The sequence below is a fragment of the Miniopterus schreibersii genome (assembly GCF_964146895.1).
Source record: "Miniopterus schreibersii genome assembly, chromosome: 8".
Lineage (NCBI taxonomy): Eukaryota > Metazoa > Chordata > Mammalia > Chiroptera > Miniopteridae > Miniopterus > Miniopterus schreibersii.
In genome coordinates this window covers 47,578,967-47,593,106 of record NC_138109.1, presented here as the reverse complement: position 1 = coordinate 47,593,106, position 14,140 = coordinate 47,578,967, and the positions used below count along the sequence as shown (strand labels likewise).

The 14,140-nt window shown below is 35.7% G+C and overlaps 1 protein-coding gene across 1 annotated transcript in view; it reads right to left on the bottom strand.

Moving 5' to 3' along the window:
• The window catches only part of ACADM (acyl-CoA dehydrogenase medium chain), a 28,067-nt gene that overhangs the window by 11,930 nt on the left and 1,997 nt on the right, over window positions 1–14,140 (bottom strand). Inside the window, exons 2-6 of the mRNA XM_081145015.1 lie at window positions 11,190–11,277; window positions 8,767–8,864; window positions 7,150–7,219; window positions 6,415–6,515; window positions 5,732–5,812 (exon numbers count right to left, since the gene is read on the bottom strand). Coding sequence (XP_081001141.1) covers window positions 5,732–5,812; window positions 6,415–6,515; window positions 7,150–7,219; window positions 8,767–8,864; window positions 11,190–11,277 — 438 coding nt within the window. The remainder of the gene's footprint in view (window positions 1–5,731; window positions 5,813–6,414; window positions 6,516–7,149; window positions 7,220–8,766; window positions 8,865–11,189; window positions 11,278–14,140) is intronic.

Sequence of the window (14,140 nt, the reverse complement as noted above, 5' to 3'; positions counted from 1 at the left end):
AGGCTGAGGTGCATGTCATACTAAGGAGAGCAGTTTTCCACATTCAACAAAAGTTTATTGAACACCTGTTATTATGCCGTGGAGCCTTGAGGAATCAAGTACATGGGTTTCAGGGGAATCACGAATGATCTACTGTGGAAAATTGAGGAGTATATGCACTTTTCTGAAAATGTCAGCTTCTAAAATGGGTTCACAAACTGAAAAAGGTACAACTGCCACTGATGAAATGGAACCAGAGAGTGTTTTTGTAAATGCAGGAGAGTGATAGACTTACATTTTATTTATTTATTTTTAGATAGTTTATCATTACAAAAGTATGAAGGACAGATTTAAGGTGGTATAATGACAACTTCTCACTGTCTCTCAGGGGCTGTTCTAAGTACTTGACTCATTTAAACTTCACAATAATCCCTATGGCATAGGTACTAGGTATGTGCATTTACAGATAAGGAAACTGAGGCACAGTGAGGTTAAATAATTTGCCCACATTCACAGAAGTAGTGAGTGGCAGAAGTACCTACACAAGACTGGATTTAGGGACACAGATTAGGAGGCCTTGCAATTGTACAGGTAAGAAAGAAGCAAGACAGGGAAGAGAAGATGGAGTTGAGAACTGTGGTGTGAAATTCATGGACACGATGACTGAACAGGATGTTGGGGAGCTAAAGATGTTATGGTGACTCTCAATTTTCTAGTTTAGGTAACTTCAAATTAGAGATAATCTAGAAGAAAAGCAGTTCTAAAGAGTACAAACAAGATAATTTGGTTTGGGACACATGTAGTTTAAGGTATTTAAGTCTAGCCAAGAAGAAATGTCTAATAAACAAGTGCACATAGGAAGGTAAAGCTGAGGGGAGAAGTCAGTGCTGAAACTAGAGTTAAGAGGCTACTTAATGAATATACAAAAAGTTAACAACAGATGGGGAAACTGATTTGGTAATTTAAGCGAAGAGAAAGCTTTAAATAAATCAACAGTGCTAATGCTATAAGCTATATTTATAATAATATCTAAAGTAAGAGTGATGGAACCATTCCACGCTGCACTCATCATGCCATGCTGGAGTACTGTATTTATCTCCAGAATATTTTAGAGTCAGAGATTAGTAAGTAGGTGATGGGACTCTACTGTGTTGTATGAAGATGAAAAAATTTTGATAAAAATAGCTTAGAAAAGATAAGACCCATATGATGGCTTTATTCAAATATCCAAAATGCTATATAGCAAAGGGAGAGAATTTGAATTGATAGGAGAAAATGACAGTGAAATCATACAAACTTTTACTTAATACCTATTATGGTGTGAGGTGGTGAGATTATTTTTTTATTAAAAATTTTTAATGTTGACATTATTGCAGATGTCCTCCAGCTACTCTACAGACATCTTGTCTCCCTCAAGGTGGTAAGATTATAAATAGAAATGGCACAGTTCTTTCCTTCAGGAGCACTGGACTCTAAAAGAGCTTTCTAATGATGAGATAGGCTCCCAAATGGAGTTCAGGAGGTTGTGATTCCCAGGCATGAAAACATAAGCTAGATGGCCTTCTGAGAGGGTGCTATAGAAGGGATTCAGGCGTCACATGAGTTCAGTAAATCACTCTCCTACCCAGGGATTCAAAGATGTTTTTAGCATCATAACAACAACAAAAATGTATTACACAAATGAACTGTCCAAAAAAGTTAATGCTCCAAAGTGCCACAATTTTATTTTAACCACCTTTCGGAATTTTGTTTTCCTGAAATATGGTATTAGATGTTTCTTTGCTTTATAAGGCAAAGCTTTTAGAGCTTATAAAGTGTATGGGTCTGCCCGGCCGGGCGTGGCTCAGTGGTTAAGCGTCGACCTAGGATCCAGGCGATCCGGGTTCGAGTCCCGGTCAGGGCACATGCCCGGGTTGCGGGCTGCAGCCGATCAATGATTCTCTCATCATTGATGTTTCTATCTCTCTCTCTCCCTCTCCTTTCCTCTCTCTGAAATCAATAAAGATATATTTAAAAAATAAAATAAAATAAAATAAAATAAAAAATAAAGTGTATGGGTCTGCATGTCTCCTTATGAAATGGCTTGTCATGGCTGTTTCTTCAGAGATGTCCTTATTTGATTCATTCCTAGTAATTAAAATTAATTTATAATGCACTTTCAGCAGAAGCCTTCTTTCTTGTTTCCACTGCAGCTTGTTCTCCTCTTTATCACACTATATGGTATTATGTAGAGTATTATAGTTATTCATGTGTTTCTTTCTTAGCCGTATCAGAGCTTCTTGAGGGTAGGAATGGGACTTACTCCACTTGGTATCCATAGTGCTTATTAGTAAGTGTTTAATAAAGTAATAAATGTCCCTAGCATTTGTCATCCTCACTATTCTGACTACTTTGACTTACAACCCTAAATGTTGCCATGCAAACTAGAAAATGAAGCAAATTAGTAACATTCTTTTAAGAATAATTATTTATTAATTTATTTACTATCTCGCATAATTCTATCCATAAGTTAACACTTTCTGGGTAAGGATCTAAGGGTCTACCAGACTGTTAACTTCTTGTAAGTAGGAGTCCAGTTTTATTCATTATTTTATTTCTAGTCTAGCTGGTATATAGTATTCAAATATTTGTATGAATGAGTATAGCATTATAACTTTCGTTACTAATGATAATACTTCTACCTTACATTTCCATAGTTTACAAAGCAATTTTGCATTTATTCTCTATTAAAAAAATTCTTTTTGCCTTATACTCTAATGGGACTGGAGGTAGTTCATATAATACATGATTTTTTAAAAAATTTGAAGTGAAAGATGAAACCAGAAAGAAAAATAATACACTACAACACTTGCTTTGAGGTTCTGATAATTACTAATAGTGGGCTTTAAATTGGTCCTAGATTTCTCACTGACCAAAACAAAACAAAAATACTGGTTATAAGTATAACTTACAAATTCGAACTGTGAAATTCCCATAAGCTCAAGTCTGGCATATAGCAGGCAACTCGGATATTGAATAAATTAATGAATGATGGGTAGCAGCTGAAGAGGAACTAAGCTTTCCCTGGTCATTAGGCATGAAAGAAATTTCTCTAATATATTTTTGTGAAAGGGACACTCTATGAAGATATTCTTATAAAAACATAAGCATTTGGTTTTATCCTTACTATTCCTTTTAGATATTATACTCCCTATTTTCAGAACAGACTTTAAGCTGAAGAGACTGTGTAAGATTCCATTACTGTTATACGGCTGAGCCAAGACCTGAAGCCAGATCTTGGGACCCCAAGTTCAGTGCTGTTTCAGTTACATGCCAGCTACTTCCTAGCTTCATTAGAAATGTGTGAATTTATGACAAGAGTTTTCTTTGCCATTATTAGGCTTTTTACCTAGAAGTCTTCTAGGTTCTAAGACCATGTTTGGACAAATGGGTTTACTGAATATCTTACCCATAAAAGCTTGTTCTAATAGTCTAATACTTGTTTCCAATCGCTTAATACTGCATATATTTTAGGTATATACTGTTTAAAAGAGCTAACCCAAACTAATTAATTATTTTAATATTTGATATATAATATATATACAATAATATAATTAGTTTCAATTTTTGGAAAAATTTTTGCATGACATGGTATTAAAAATAATTATGGTGTTGCCCTTATTTATCTCCGCACTCACTTGTCAGAAAGAGTATACCTGACATGTGATCAGGTAAGACATTAAGTCTTATGAATATACAATAACAATATATCTGTACTGTAAAGTTAAATCCAAAAACATATCAACTTTTTCTGTATCAATTTTTAAAATGACATTACTTTTAAAAGCAAAACTCTAAAGAATTTAAATATTCAACAATAGGGGATAGTGAAATAATTTATAATACATCAATAGGCATATTATATAGTAATAAATATCACAATATTTAAAAAGAAATATAACATAAGAAAATATTCATGGTGTTATAAAGAATATAACTGCACATATAATGTTATCCTAATTGTTAAAAACACATTTATATGTATTAAAAATCTGAGAGAATATAGTAAGACAGTAATACCAGTTAACTTTATATCTGAGGGACTATAGATGTTTTTGTTCTTCATACCTTTCTAAATCTTCTATACTATTTTTACAATCAGAAAAGTTAAAAAATATTTTTTTTAAAGTTTGAATAAAATACAGTATTATATATAGTACAATTTTATAAATATTTACTGGGAGTTAAACAATTAACTGAATCTGTAAGTTAACAAAACTTAAAATTAATAAAATAAAATAGTAACATATATTGATATAATTATAAATTACTATTTTCATTTTTACCCTTGGCTTCATATTTTGAGTAGATCTATTGCTAGTACACACTAGAAGGCAGAAAATGTACATTAAACTTTTATTAATTCAGAAGTAATAAAAGCTTAGGGACTATAGTAAAAGTATTTCTACATATATTGAAGGTATTAATATCTAATAAAACTACCAAAATTGTTTAAAGTAGTTGAAATGCTTTTAAATACTCTAATATTCTAGAAATACCTATATATATCTAATAAGATAATTACAAATATTCTTATCAGTGCAATAAGATAGGTTTTCCTAAGCATCTATATTCTATAATTTATTGCAAATTTCTAATATTACATATGTTACAGTATAAGGTTCTAGATATTTCACAAAACAGATAATACTGAGAATTAGCCTTTTAGTAAACCCTTACTTATTGAAAAAAAATTACCATTAAAGAAACATGCATAAATGTCTTTATTAAGCAGTTTGCCCAAATTTAGGTACCTAAATAAATAAAAAACATTAGTTTGCAAATATTACTTTCTACTATTTCAGACCATTTCCCCAAATTAGCTCAATTCTAGTAATAATTTACTGTATTTCAGTATCACAATCACAACCTAGATTAAAATTTGAATTAAAAAAAAAGTAAAAATTCTTAAGTAAAAGCACTTTCTGAATAAAACCTTGGTATGTAAGTGTATATATGTATAAAAATAGTTTAAAAAAAAATACCCAATTTAAACATCTGTTGAGTAGCTCTCAGGGAATTAATCTATAAACTCTTCCCAAGTTATTCATTCAACAAATAAATTGATACCTTTTTTTAAAAAAATATATCTTTATTGATTTCAGAGAGGAAGGGATGGGGGAGAGCTAGAAACATCAATGATGAGAGTCATTGATCGGTTGCCTCCTGCACGCCCCCCATTGGGGATCAAGCCTGCAACCTGGGAATGTGCCCTGATCTGGAATTGAACCACGATCTCTTGGATCATAGGTCAATGCTCAACCACCGAGCCACGCCGGCTGGGCTAAACTGATATTGTTTCATACACATTAATTTCTTACTAGTTCAAAAGGCTACTAGTTCAAAAGGCTACTAGTTCAAACACCTACTACGATACATTCAATTTGAATTTCTGGCACAGCCACTCCGTTTCTGGAACTGCAGAGTGCTCCATTAAGTAGATATTTCTCATCTGGAAATAAGCTAGGGGGTTATTATGCACTATTCTGGCACCCAAGATACATCGTAAGTAGATATCTTTCACCTGGAAATAACCAAGAGTAAGTATTATGACACTTTCTTGGCATACCAGAAATATAACTGTACCTAAATATGTTGGTAACTTCTGTCTTAATGCACTATAGCCCAATGTATACATATAGCTTGAAAAGGAGAAATAGCACCCTGTTCGCTTCTTTAAATGTGAAATAAAGCAGCAGCTGCACATACTCACACACATCAATGGCTCTTCAGTCATCCTCCCCAAATACTTCCTTTTTTGTTGATCATTTCCAGCAATAATAACAGGCATTTGCTATAAAAAAAAGTGACATTAAAAAATAGCAAGATATTTTTATTAGATATGTAAAAACAAACATACTACAGTTTAAAAATAGAGAACTATTTCCCCTGAATGGGTAAGTCTAAAGAACTGGCCTTTATTCTGCCCCTAAATTGGAAAGCTAAAGTAAGAAAATAAATCTGTTAATCCAAGTATTTTCACAAAATTAAATTATATAGGACTTGGTATATAATATGTAAAGAATTAAATTTAGGATAAATAATGTGGTATATATGATCAGGCCTCCTAAGAATTGTTCACTAAATTTTAGCATTGCCAGCAGTGGCAGCAAGCCATCAAGATCCTTCTCCTGAACGCTGGATTTTAGCCTTGCTCTTACCTAAGAATTGTGACTGAAGCAGCAGCCAAAGTGTACAGTTTCCCCACAGGGATAGCTAGGACTCCAAGCACTGGAGACAAGGTCAGAATAATAAGCTTTTGGAATAAAAAATATAGGCTTCACTGCAGAATTTTGTGTTCCATATAAAAGAAAATAGTGTTCTACCAACTAACCTAACCTAGTAGCACTTTCTCATTAACAATAGCTGAGTTACACAATTTTCTAAGTAACTTACCCCCAAAGAATTTGCTTCAATAGCAGTCTGAACTCCTGTACACCCATAAGCCAATTCTTCAGTAATTAAACAGGCATCAAAAGTTCCAAGTCCAAGGCCTCCTACGGTATCAAAATATTTTAAAAGTCCATTATAATATGTAGTACAATTCAGTTGAAATAAAGGTGAGTTATTTTAATTACTTCAAATATGACCTAATCAGAAATAATTAAAATAGTTCATCTAATAGTTTTAAAAGCAAATTTGCAAATACAATATCTGTAACCCAAGAAATTATACTTCTCTAAAGTTTTAAAATTAAAAAAAAATTATCTTGCTATTTGTAATATGGACCTATCTTCCTGCTTCAACTTTTGTAAAAACTTTATTCCACTCTGCTAAAACTTTGCCCCTTTAACCTGAGGAATGAAAACCTCACAGGAAAAACAAGAAACGTCTTAAAAAAACGTAAACTCAAAGGTAGAATTAAAATGCAAAAAACTGAACTTTAGAGAGAGAAGTTACCAAGGTTTAGGATCAAGTTAAGTTTGGAACCTGTTGTAAAGAAGGAAAAATGCCTCTAGGTGTTGAATACATGGCTTCTAGAAGCAGGCAAATACTGAAGTCTGAACAGGGAGACAAGGGTAGAAAGCCAATATTTAATGGTAATAAATATTTGAAAGAATGACTGAGTCGAGTTTCACAATTTTTCTTGTTCATATGCATTCTAGGATTAAAGATGTGAAGAAAGCTTACCACAACTTTCTGGAATGTGTGTATTCATTAAACCAAGTTCCCAGGCTCTTTTAATTAGGGGGACAGGATACTAAAAGAAAAAGAAAAAAAGATGAAAAAAAGCCAGTTATTTACATTTAAAAATCTAGTTAATTTGGTTATGTAGTCTTGTAAAAAATATAAAAGATTTTTCTCTCCTTAAAGTGTATAGAGGCTTCTGGTCAAGATGGCAGAGTAGGTAAATGTGGTACTCGCATCCTCCCACAACCACATCAAAATTACAACTAAACTACAGAGCAACCATAATTCACAATCACCTGCAATTCAGCAGAACGGAAGTCCTATAACTAGGGATTTAAAGATGAAGCCACATCAAAACTGGTAGGAGAGGCCGAGACCCAGAATGGGTTGGTCCCACACCTATGTATGGCAGATAAAATCTAGAAGGGATATCTTGGCCACGGAAGTGCTCCATGAGGAGTGAGGGGGTCCCAGCCCCAGCCCACAGTTCCAGTGCCAGGAAGAAAAGTCCCCATAACTTCTGGCCTTAAAAACCAGTGGAGATTGAGGCTGAGAGACACAGAGGGCTATTGGAGTCCCAGGCAGTACTTCTGAAAGGGCCTACACATGGACTTACTTGGTCTGAGCTGCAGCACTGGGGCAGTAGCTCAAAAGGCACCAAGGACACATGGGGAAGAACTGAAGTGCCTGGCATCAGTGCAAGAGCTGGACAGGCAGCCTTCTAACAGACAGAAGTGCTGGCAGAGGCCATCGTTCCTTTTATGAGCCCTCCCCGCACAGAGCTGGCAGGTGGGTGACATATAGGAGTATTCACTAACCTGGCTATCACTGTTTGCCCCACCCTAGTGATACTCTGAGACCCCACTGCACCCAACTTTCTGGCCCACCCAAGGTGTTTCCAGTGGCTTTTCCATATGAATGGCCTGTCTCAGCTCATGCTTCAAACTTCCTTAAAAATCTCTCCAACAAACTGCATCAGGCCTCAGTGAGCCCTGTACCCTCTCTCTAAGTGGTCCAAGGACTGGCACTAGTGGCAGCTGGCCTTGGTTCAGACTTGGTTCATAGCTGGCCTAACCTGGGCACCTCTAAGCCCAGCACAAGTAGCAGCCATCTGCAAATCACTCTGTAGCTCATGCTGGGTGGCCCTGGGCAGAACACAGGGGGCAGCTAGCCATGGCCTGTACCTCCAGCAAGGCCCCAGAGCTAGCACACCTGGTGGACACCTTCAGACCACACCAAAGCACCAACCAACCACTTCCATAAGTGACACACTCAAGCGGTGGACTCATGAGCACCAGTGCCCTGCTGAATTAAGTCCTGCTCTTTGGGGTGGATCCCTACACAGCTGATCCTCCATGATAGTTGTAGCCAGTCCTTGCAGCCAATTGACCTGGGGGTAAATCCCTCCCACTAACATGCCAACCGCAATCAAGGCTCACCTACAACAGGAGGTGTACACAGCCCACATGGGGGTTGGGGGATCACTTGGAGTGCCCAGCTCAGGTGAACAGGGGAACTATGACACTGGACCCTACAGGACGCCTACTATGTTAGGCCACTCTACCAAGCTCAGGAGACGCAGAAGCTCTACATAGGAACAAACACAGAGATACCTACCTCGCCAGTTTTATCATATTCTGCAGCAACCGGGATTATTTCCTCCCTAGCAAATTTACGAGCAGTAGCTTGAAATTCTTTCTGCTGTTCAGTGAGCTCTAAAGGGAAAGTTATTTAGAAAACATTAAAATAGGACAATGACTTGAGGGAAAAAGCCCTATGGAATCAGTATGTGGAAATTTATGCTTATAATGAAGATTTTTAACCCCTGATTAACCCGACAGTCAAAGGCTAAAAATGAACTTTCTAACTAATCAAGATTTCATTGTATATTATAAAGAAATATATGCCAATGAAAGTAGGTAAGATTTCTAGCTTTTACAAATAATAGATATAAACTTGGGCTTTTCTCTACTTGGTCTAAAAATTTTTAACTTTTAACTACTTTCTAAGCAGATTTATCAAATGTTTAGTACCACAGAAATGAAACATGCCCTAGGGAGATGGGATGTGCTCAGTGACCACAAACCAGTAAAATTTGTTCCAAAATATACATAGGAATATCAATACCTTAACCTCAATTTTTCTCCTCCTTTAAACTCAGAATTTTAAGTTCATAAATCAGCAAAAAGCAAGTGATAGAAGTGGTGGGAAGGTGTCTTAAAAAGTAATGACATAAAACAGCTGTAATGCTATAAGTAGTTTCCAAACAATTACATAAATTACATAAATATGGGGTTGTTATTATAAAATTAATGAAATGAATATGGTGGCTGGACTGAGGACAGAAGCCACTCACTATTGCATTTTTTCAAATCCACACTATCACAGGGTTTTTAATGTGATTGCATCCAACCTCAAAGGATAGGTAAAATTTAAAAGAGATATAGGGTATTTGGGGCAAGAGAATGAAAGCAAAAGCACAGAAGTAGGAATAAACAGAATGTTTAAGATTATAATAATCATTTTTATAGGGATATGAAATGTAAAATGTAACAGACACTAGAATTCTGGTGCTAAATCAAATAGCCTAAGTTCAAATTTCATTTTAGAGACAAGGAAACAAAAGCCCAAATTGGGGAAATAATAGCCCCGTAGACTTACAACAAATTAGCAGTAAAAATAGACTTAAGAGTTTCAGCTCAGTGTTCTCTACCTTATAACTTTACTTCTAAAACTGGAGTCAGTTCATATCAAGGTTATGGGTGGTTAAAGGGTAGAGAAGGCAGGGATCTATTATTGAGAACCTACACTGATCCAGCCACTAAGTGCTAGGAACTTTACATATAAAATTTAATCTTCAAATAAACACCGCATTATAGATATTATCCCCCTTTTATACATCAAGAACCAAATGCAACTGGTCATAGGTGTTATCCCTACTCCTTTTCTTGAGCTTCACACTCTCCTTCCTAAATATTTGTATCTATCTCATCCTCTGTCACTCAGCAAACCACTACAGATTTCTCCTGCTAGACTCTTAACAATCTGTAAGTGACAAACTAGATAGCAATCATACCAAATCTATGCTAACATCTGAACAAGGAATTAAGAAGATCCAGTACTCCAAACTGCTATCCTCACATCACTGGAAATTTTTCATTTAATTCTATTTTTAAGAACTTCATAAAGAAGCTAACAATCTTAAAAAATAACAAAAATAAAATAACCCTAAAGAGCTCTGAGTTTGTTATTTGTACCTGGGTGTGAGTTAATTATCTTAGCTGCCTTTTAAAAAATATAATATTTCTAATTACTTTTTAAAAATGGATTTTAGAGAGAGGAAGGGAGAGAGAGAAATATCGATCAGTTGTCTCCCACACATGCCAAGACCGGGGTATTAAACTCACAACCTGGGTATGTGCCTTGATTGGGAATTGAACCACCACCTTTCAGTGTTTGGGAAGACACTCCAACTGAGTCATACCGGTCAGGGCCCAGGATCTTCATTTTAGAGAGCAGAAGGGAGGGTAAATCATATTCCTTTTTGCTCCAACACCACATGGATCCCTGATCCCAGAACTGAGAACCACATCTACTAACACCAAGACTACAATCCAGATATATTAAGGCTAAAACAGACTTTGACTTATTAGCAGGCACTTAGCATTGTTTGTCTAATAAATGTTTAAGAAGTATTTATTGCATTCAGATTCCTAATTTGAAGTCTGCTCTTATGTATCAGTAACTCTGATATACATAAAAAAATTATTTATTTTGTGCTACATACTTAGAAAGAAAAGCAGGAATATATGTATGCTGCTACCACAGATCTATGGGTACGGCAATTATGCTAAAGAAAAAGATGAGATCAGGAAAAATGAGTGTGACTAACTGGACAATCTGTGGATGGTGATTGATTCTATTCATTGACAGACATTACTAAGATTTTTTAATAAACATATTCCAGACAAATATATAGAGAGAGCTGCATATACATAATAATTTAAGCTTAAAGTCAAAAGACAGAACAAAATATATACCAAAGCTAAATCCCAATCCTTGTTCACGTTGCAGGGCAGCTTTTGTATGTTGTGATCTCCAGTCAAAGTGAGAAAGACTTCTCAGGACCTGTGGAGAACATTTTTATTAAAATAAATTTGATAATTTAAACAATCAAATAAGACAACACTGACAATTACAAATGAGTACAGCAACTTGTTTAACTAAGAGTTTAATTTTATTTTTGTTTAAAATATTACAGATGTCTCTTTTTCTCCCCAATGACCCATTCCACCCCGTCCCATCCCCCACCCCAGTCCCTCTCCCCACCATTGTCCGTGTCCTTGGGTTGTGCATATATGCATATAAATTCTTGAGTACTCTCTCCTCCTCCACCCACCTGCCCTCCTCCATCCCTCTGACATTCGTCAGTCTCATCTATGCCTCCATGTCATTGAATCTATTCTGTTCATCAGTTTATTAAGTTCTTTAGATTCCACATATAAGCGAGATCATGTGATGTTTGTCTTTCTCTGCCTGGCTTATTTCACTTAGCATAATTTTCTCCAGGTCCATCCATACTGTCCCAAATGGTATGAGATACTTCTTCTTTACAGCTGCGTAGTATTCCATGGTGTAAATGTCCCGCAGCTTTTTTATCCACTCATCTACTGATGGGCACTTGGGCTGTTTCCAGATCTTAGCTATTGTAAACTGTGGTGCTATGAGCATCGGGGTACATATATTCTTTCTGATTAGTGTTTCAGGATTCTTAGGATACATTCCCAGGAGTGGAATCACTGGGTCAAAAGGCAGCTCCGCTTCTAATTTTTTGAGGAACCTCCATACTGTTTTCCATAGTGGTTGCACCAGTCTGCATTCCCACCAGCAGTTTACCAGGGTTCCCCTTTCTCCACACCCTCGCCAGCACTTGTCGTTTGTTGATTTGTTGATGGCAGGCATTCTGACAGGTGTAAAGTGATACCTCATTGTGGTTTTAATTTGCATCTCTCTGATGATTATCAACGTTGAGCATTTTCTCAAGTGTCTCTTGGCCATCTGTATGTCCTCTTTGGAGAAGTGTCTATTCAAGTCCTTTGCCCATTTCTTAATTGGGTTGTTTGTCTTCCTCTTGAAGAGCAATTTTTTAAGTCATTACTTAAATGCCTTCAACTATAATTGAATTTCTATATTAAATAAGCCAATTACCAGATATTTGAACACCTATCAAAAAGGAAATTGTTTTAAACAATGAAAATAAAACTAATCAGTAGTATTTACATTACTAAAGTGGAGTGTTTACAAGGCAAATAACGGTCAGGAGTAGTAGCTGACTTAGAACTACTATTCTGGAAATCTCACCTACAAGCTCTAGAACACTTGTGATCAAGTAGAGGCAATGGCAACAATAGGATAGTATTGTGCTGTGTGCAAGAGTTGCCCTGTCCATCAACTTTGATCCCCTGTCCCTGTGAGCCTCCCAGGTATGCCTCTGGGAATCCTCCACTTGTAAGATCTAAGATACCTTACTCAATTTCACTAACCAAAATAGCCTAAAACCATGTTCTTTATTTTCTGCTGTTGTCTATAAGCATTCTTAGAATGTTCTAAGCCAGAGGTCAGTACACTATGGTAGCCACCAATTTTGTAAATTACATTTTATTGGAATATAGCCACACCATATTTTCAATTGCTGCTTCCACACCAAAGTCGTACAGTTGCCACAGGGACCATATATGGTCCACAGAGCCAATATGTACTATCTGTCCCTTTACTTTAAGCTTGCCAGTTCTGTTCTAAACTATTAATATACCACTTGTCTTAATATCTGAAATATGTATACGCTTATTTTTTCAAAGGGATATATTAAAAATATAATCACATATATACTTATTGTTCCATTTTAATACTCATGACAGTTTGTACACAAAAGTAATTACTTGTATTTGTTAAAGTTAGCAAATTGAAAACCCCATAACACCTGAGTAAATGTTTGCAGATGGCCAAAATTACACAATCTATATTTCAAAGAATTTTGATGGAACTATCCCTAGGTAATTTCAGTTAGTTAGACAATGAAGAAAAGAGAAACTGAAAAATATACTAAAAGATCAAGAACTGAACTTACGTTTTTCAAATTCTGTAAAAAGAACCTGACCACTTTGTAGATGACAATTTTAACTTATGAAGAGAATCACCCACATTTAAAGTGACAATACAGATTGTAAAAGATCTTAATTTAAACAGCCCTTTTAAAAAACAATATACTTCATACTACAATTCTGAAAAAGTAATTACAGAGTATGAAAATTCACATTTCCTTGCAATTTTCATTCATTTTATTTTGGAAGTAAAACATGGTTTCTCTGATCCTCATTATCCAGATGTCACAGACCAAACCTATTCTTGTTTACAATCACATTCCACATATTAATTCTGATTCTCTGGGTCAAGCCTAGGATTAAGGCACTATATTTACTCCTATTTTGCACATGAAGAAACTGAGGCTCAGAAAGGTCAAGTAAAATTGGCCAAAGTCACGCTTGCTATTAGTTGGTGGAATCAAGATTCTAACTCTAACATTTACTATCAACCAAACTAAAAGCTTATGCCATCAACCACCTCACTATACCACTCTTTCAGTTTCAAGTCTCTTAACTGGTTATTAGGTCCTATAAAGAAAAACATCCCACAAAAATCAGACCAAAAAACTTTTCTAAACGTGTGTCCAGACACCACTATACAAAAACTAGACCTCACAAAAAAATGTAAAGTGGTCTTCTGAGAGACTTGATTTAATCCGAACTCAACGATATTTTTTCCATTACTTTTCAGAGAGTGGAAAGGAGAGAGAGAGAAACATCACTGTGAGAGAAAGACATCAATTGGTTGCCTCCCGCCTGCAACCAAGGTAAGCTAGAATTAAACCCAGGACCCTTCAGTCCGAGGACTGATGCTCTAAGCACTGAGCCAAACCAGCTAGGACCTTCTG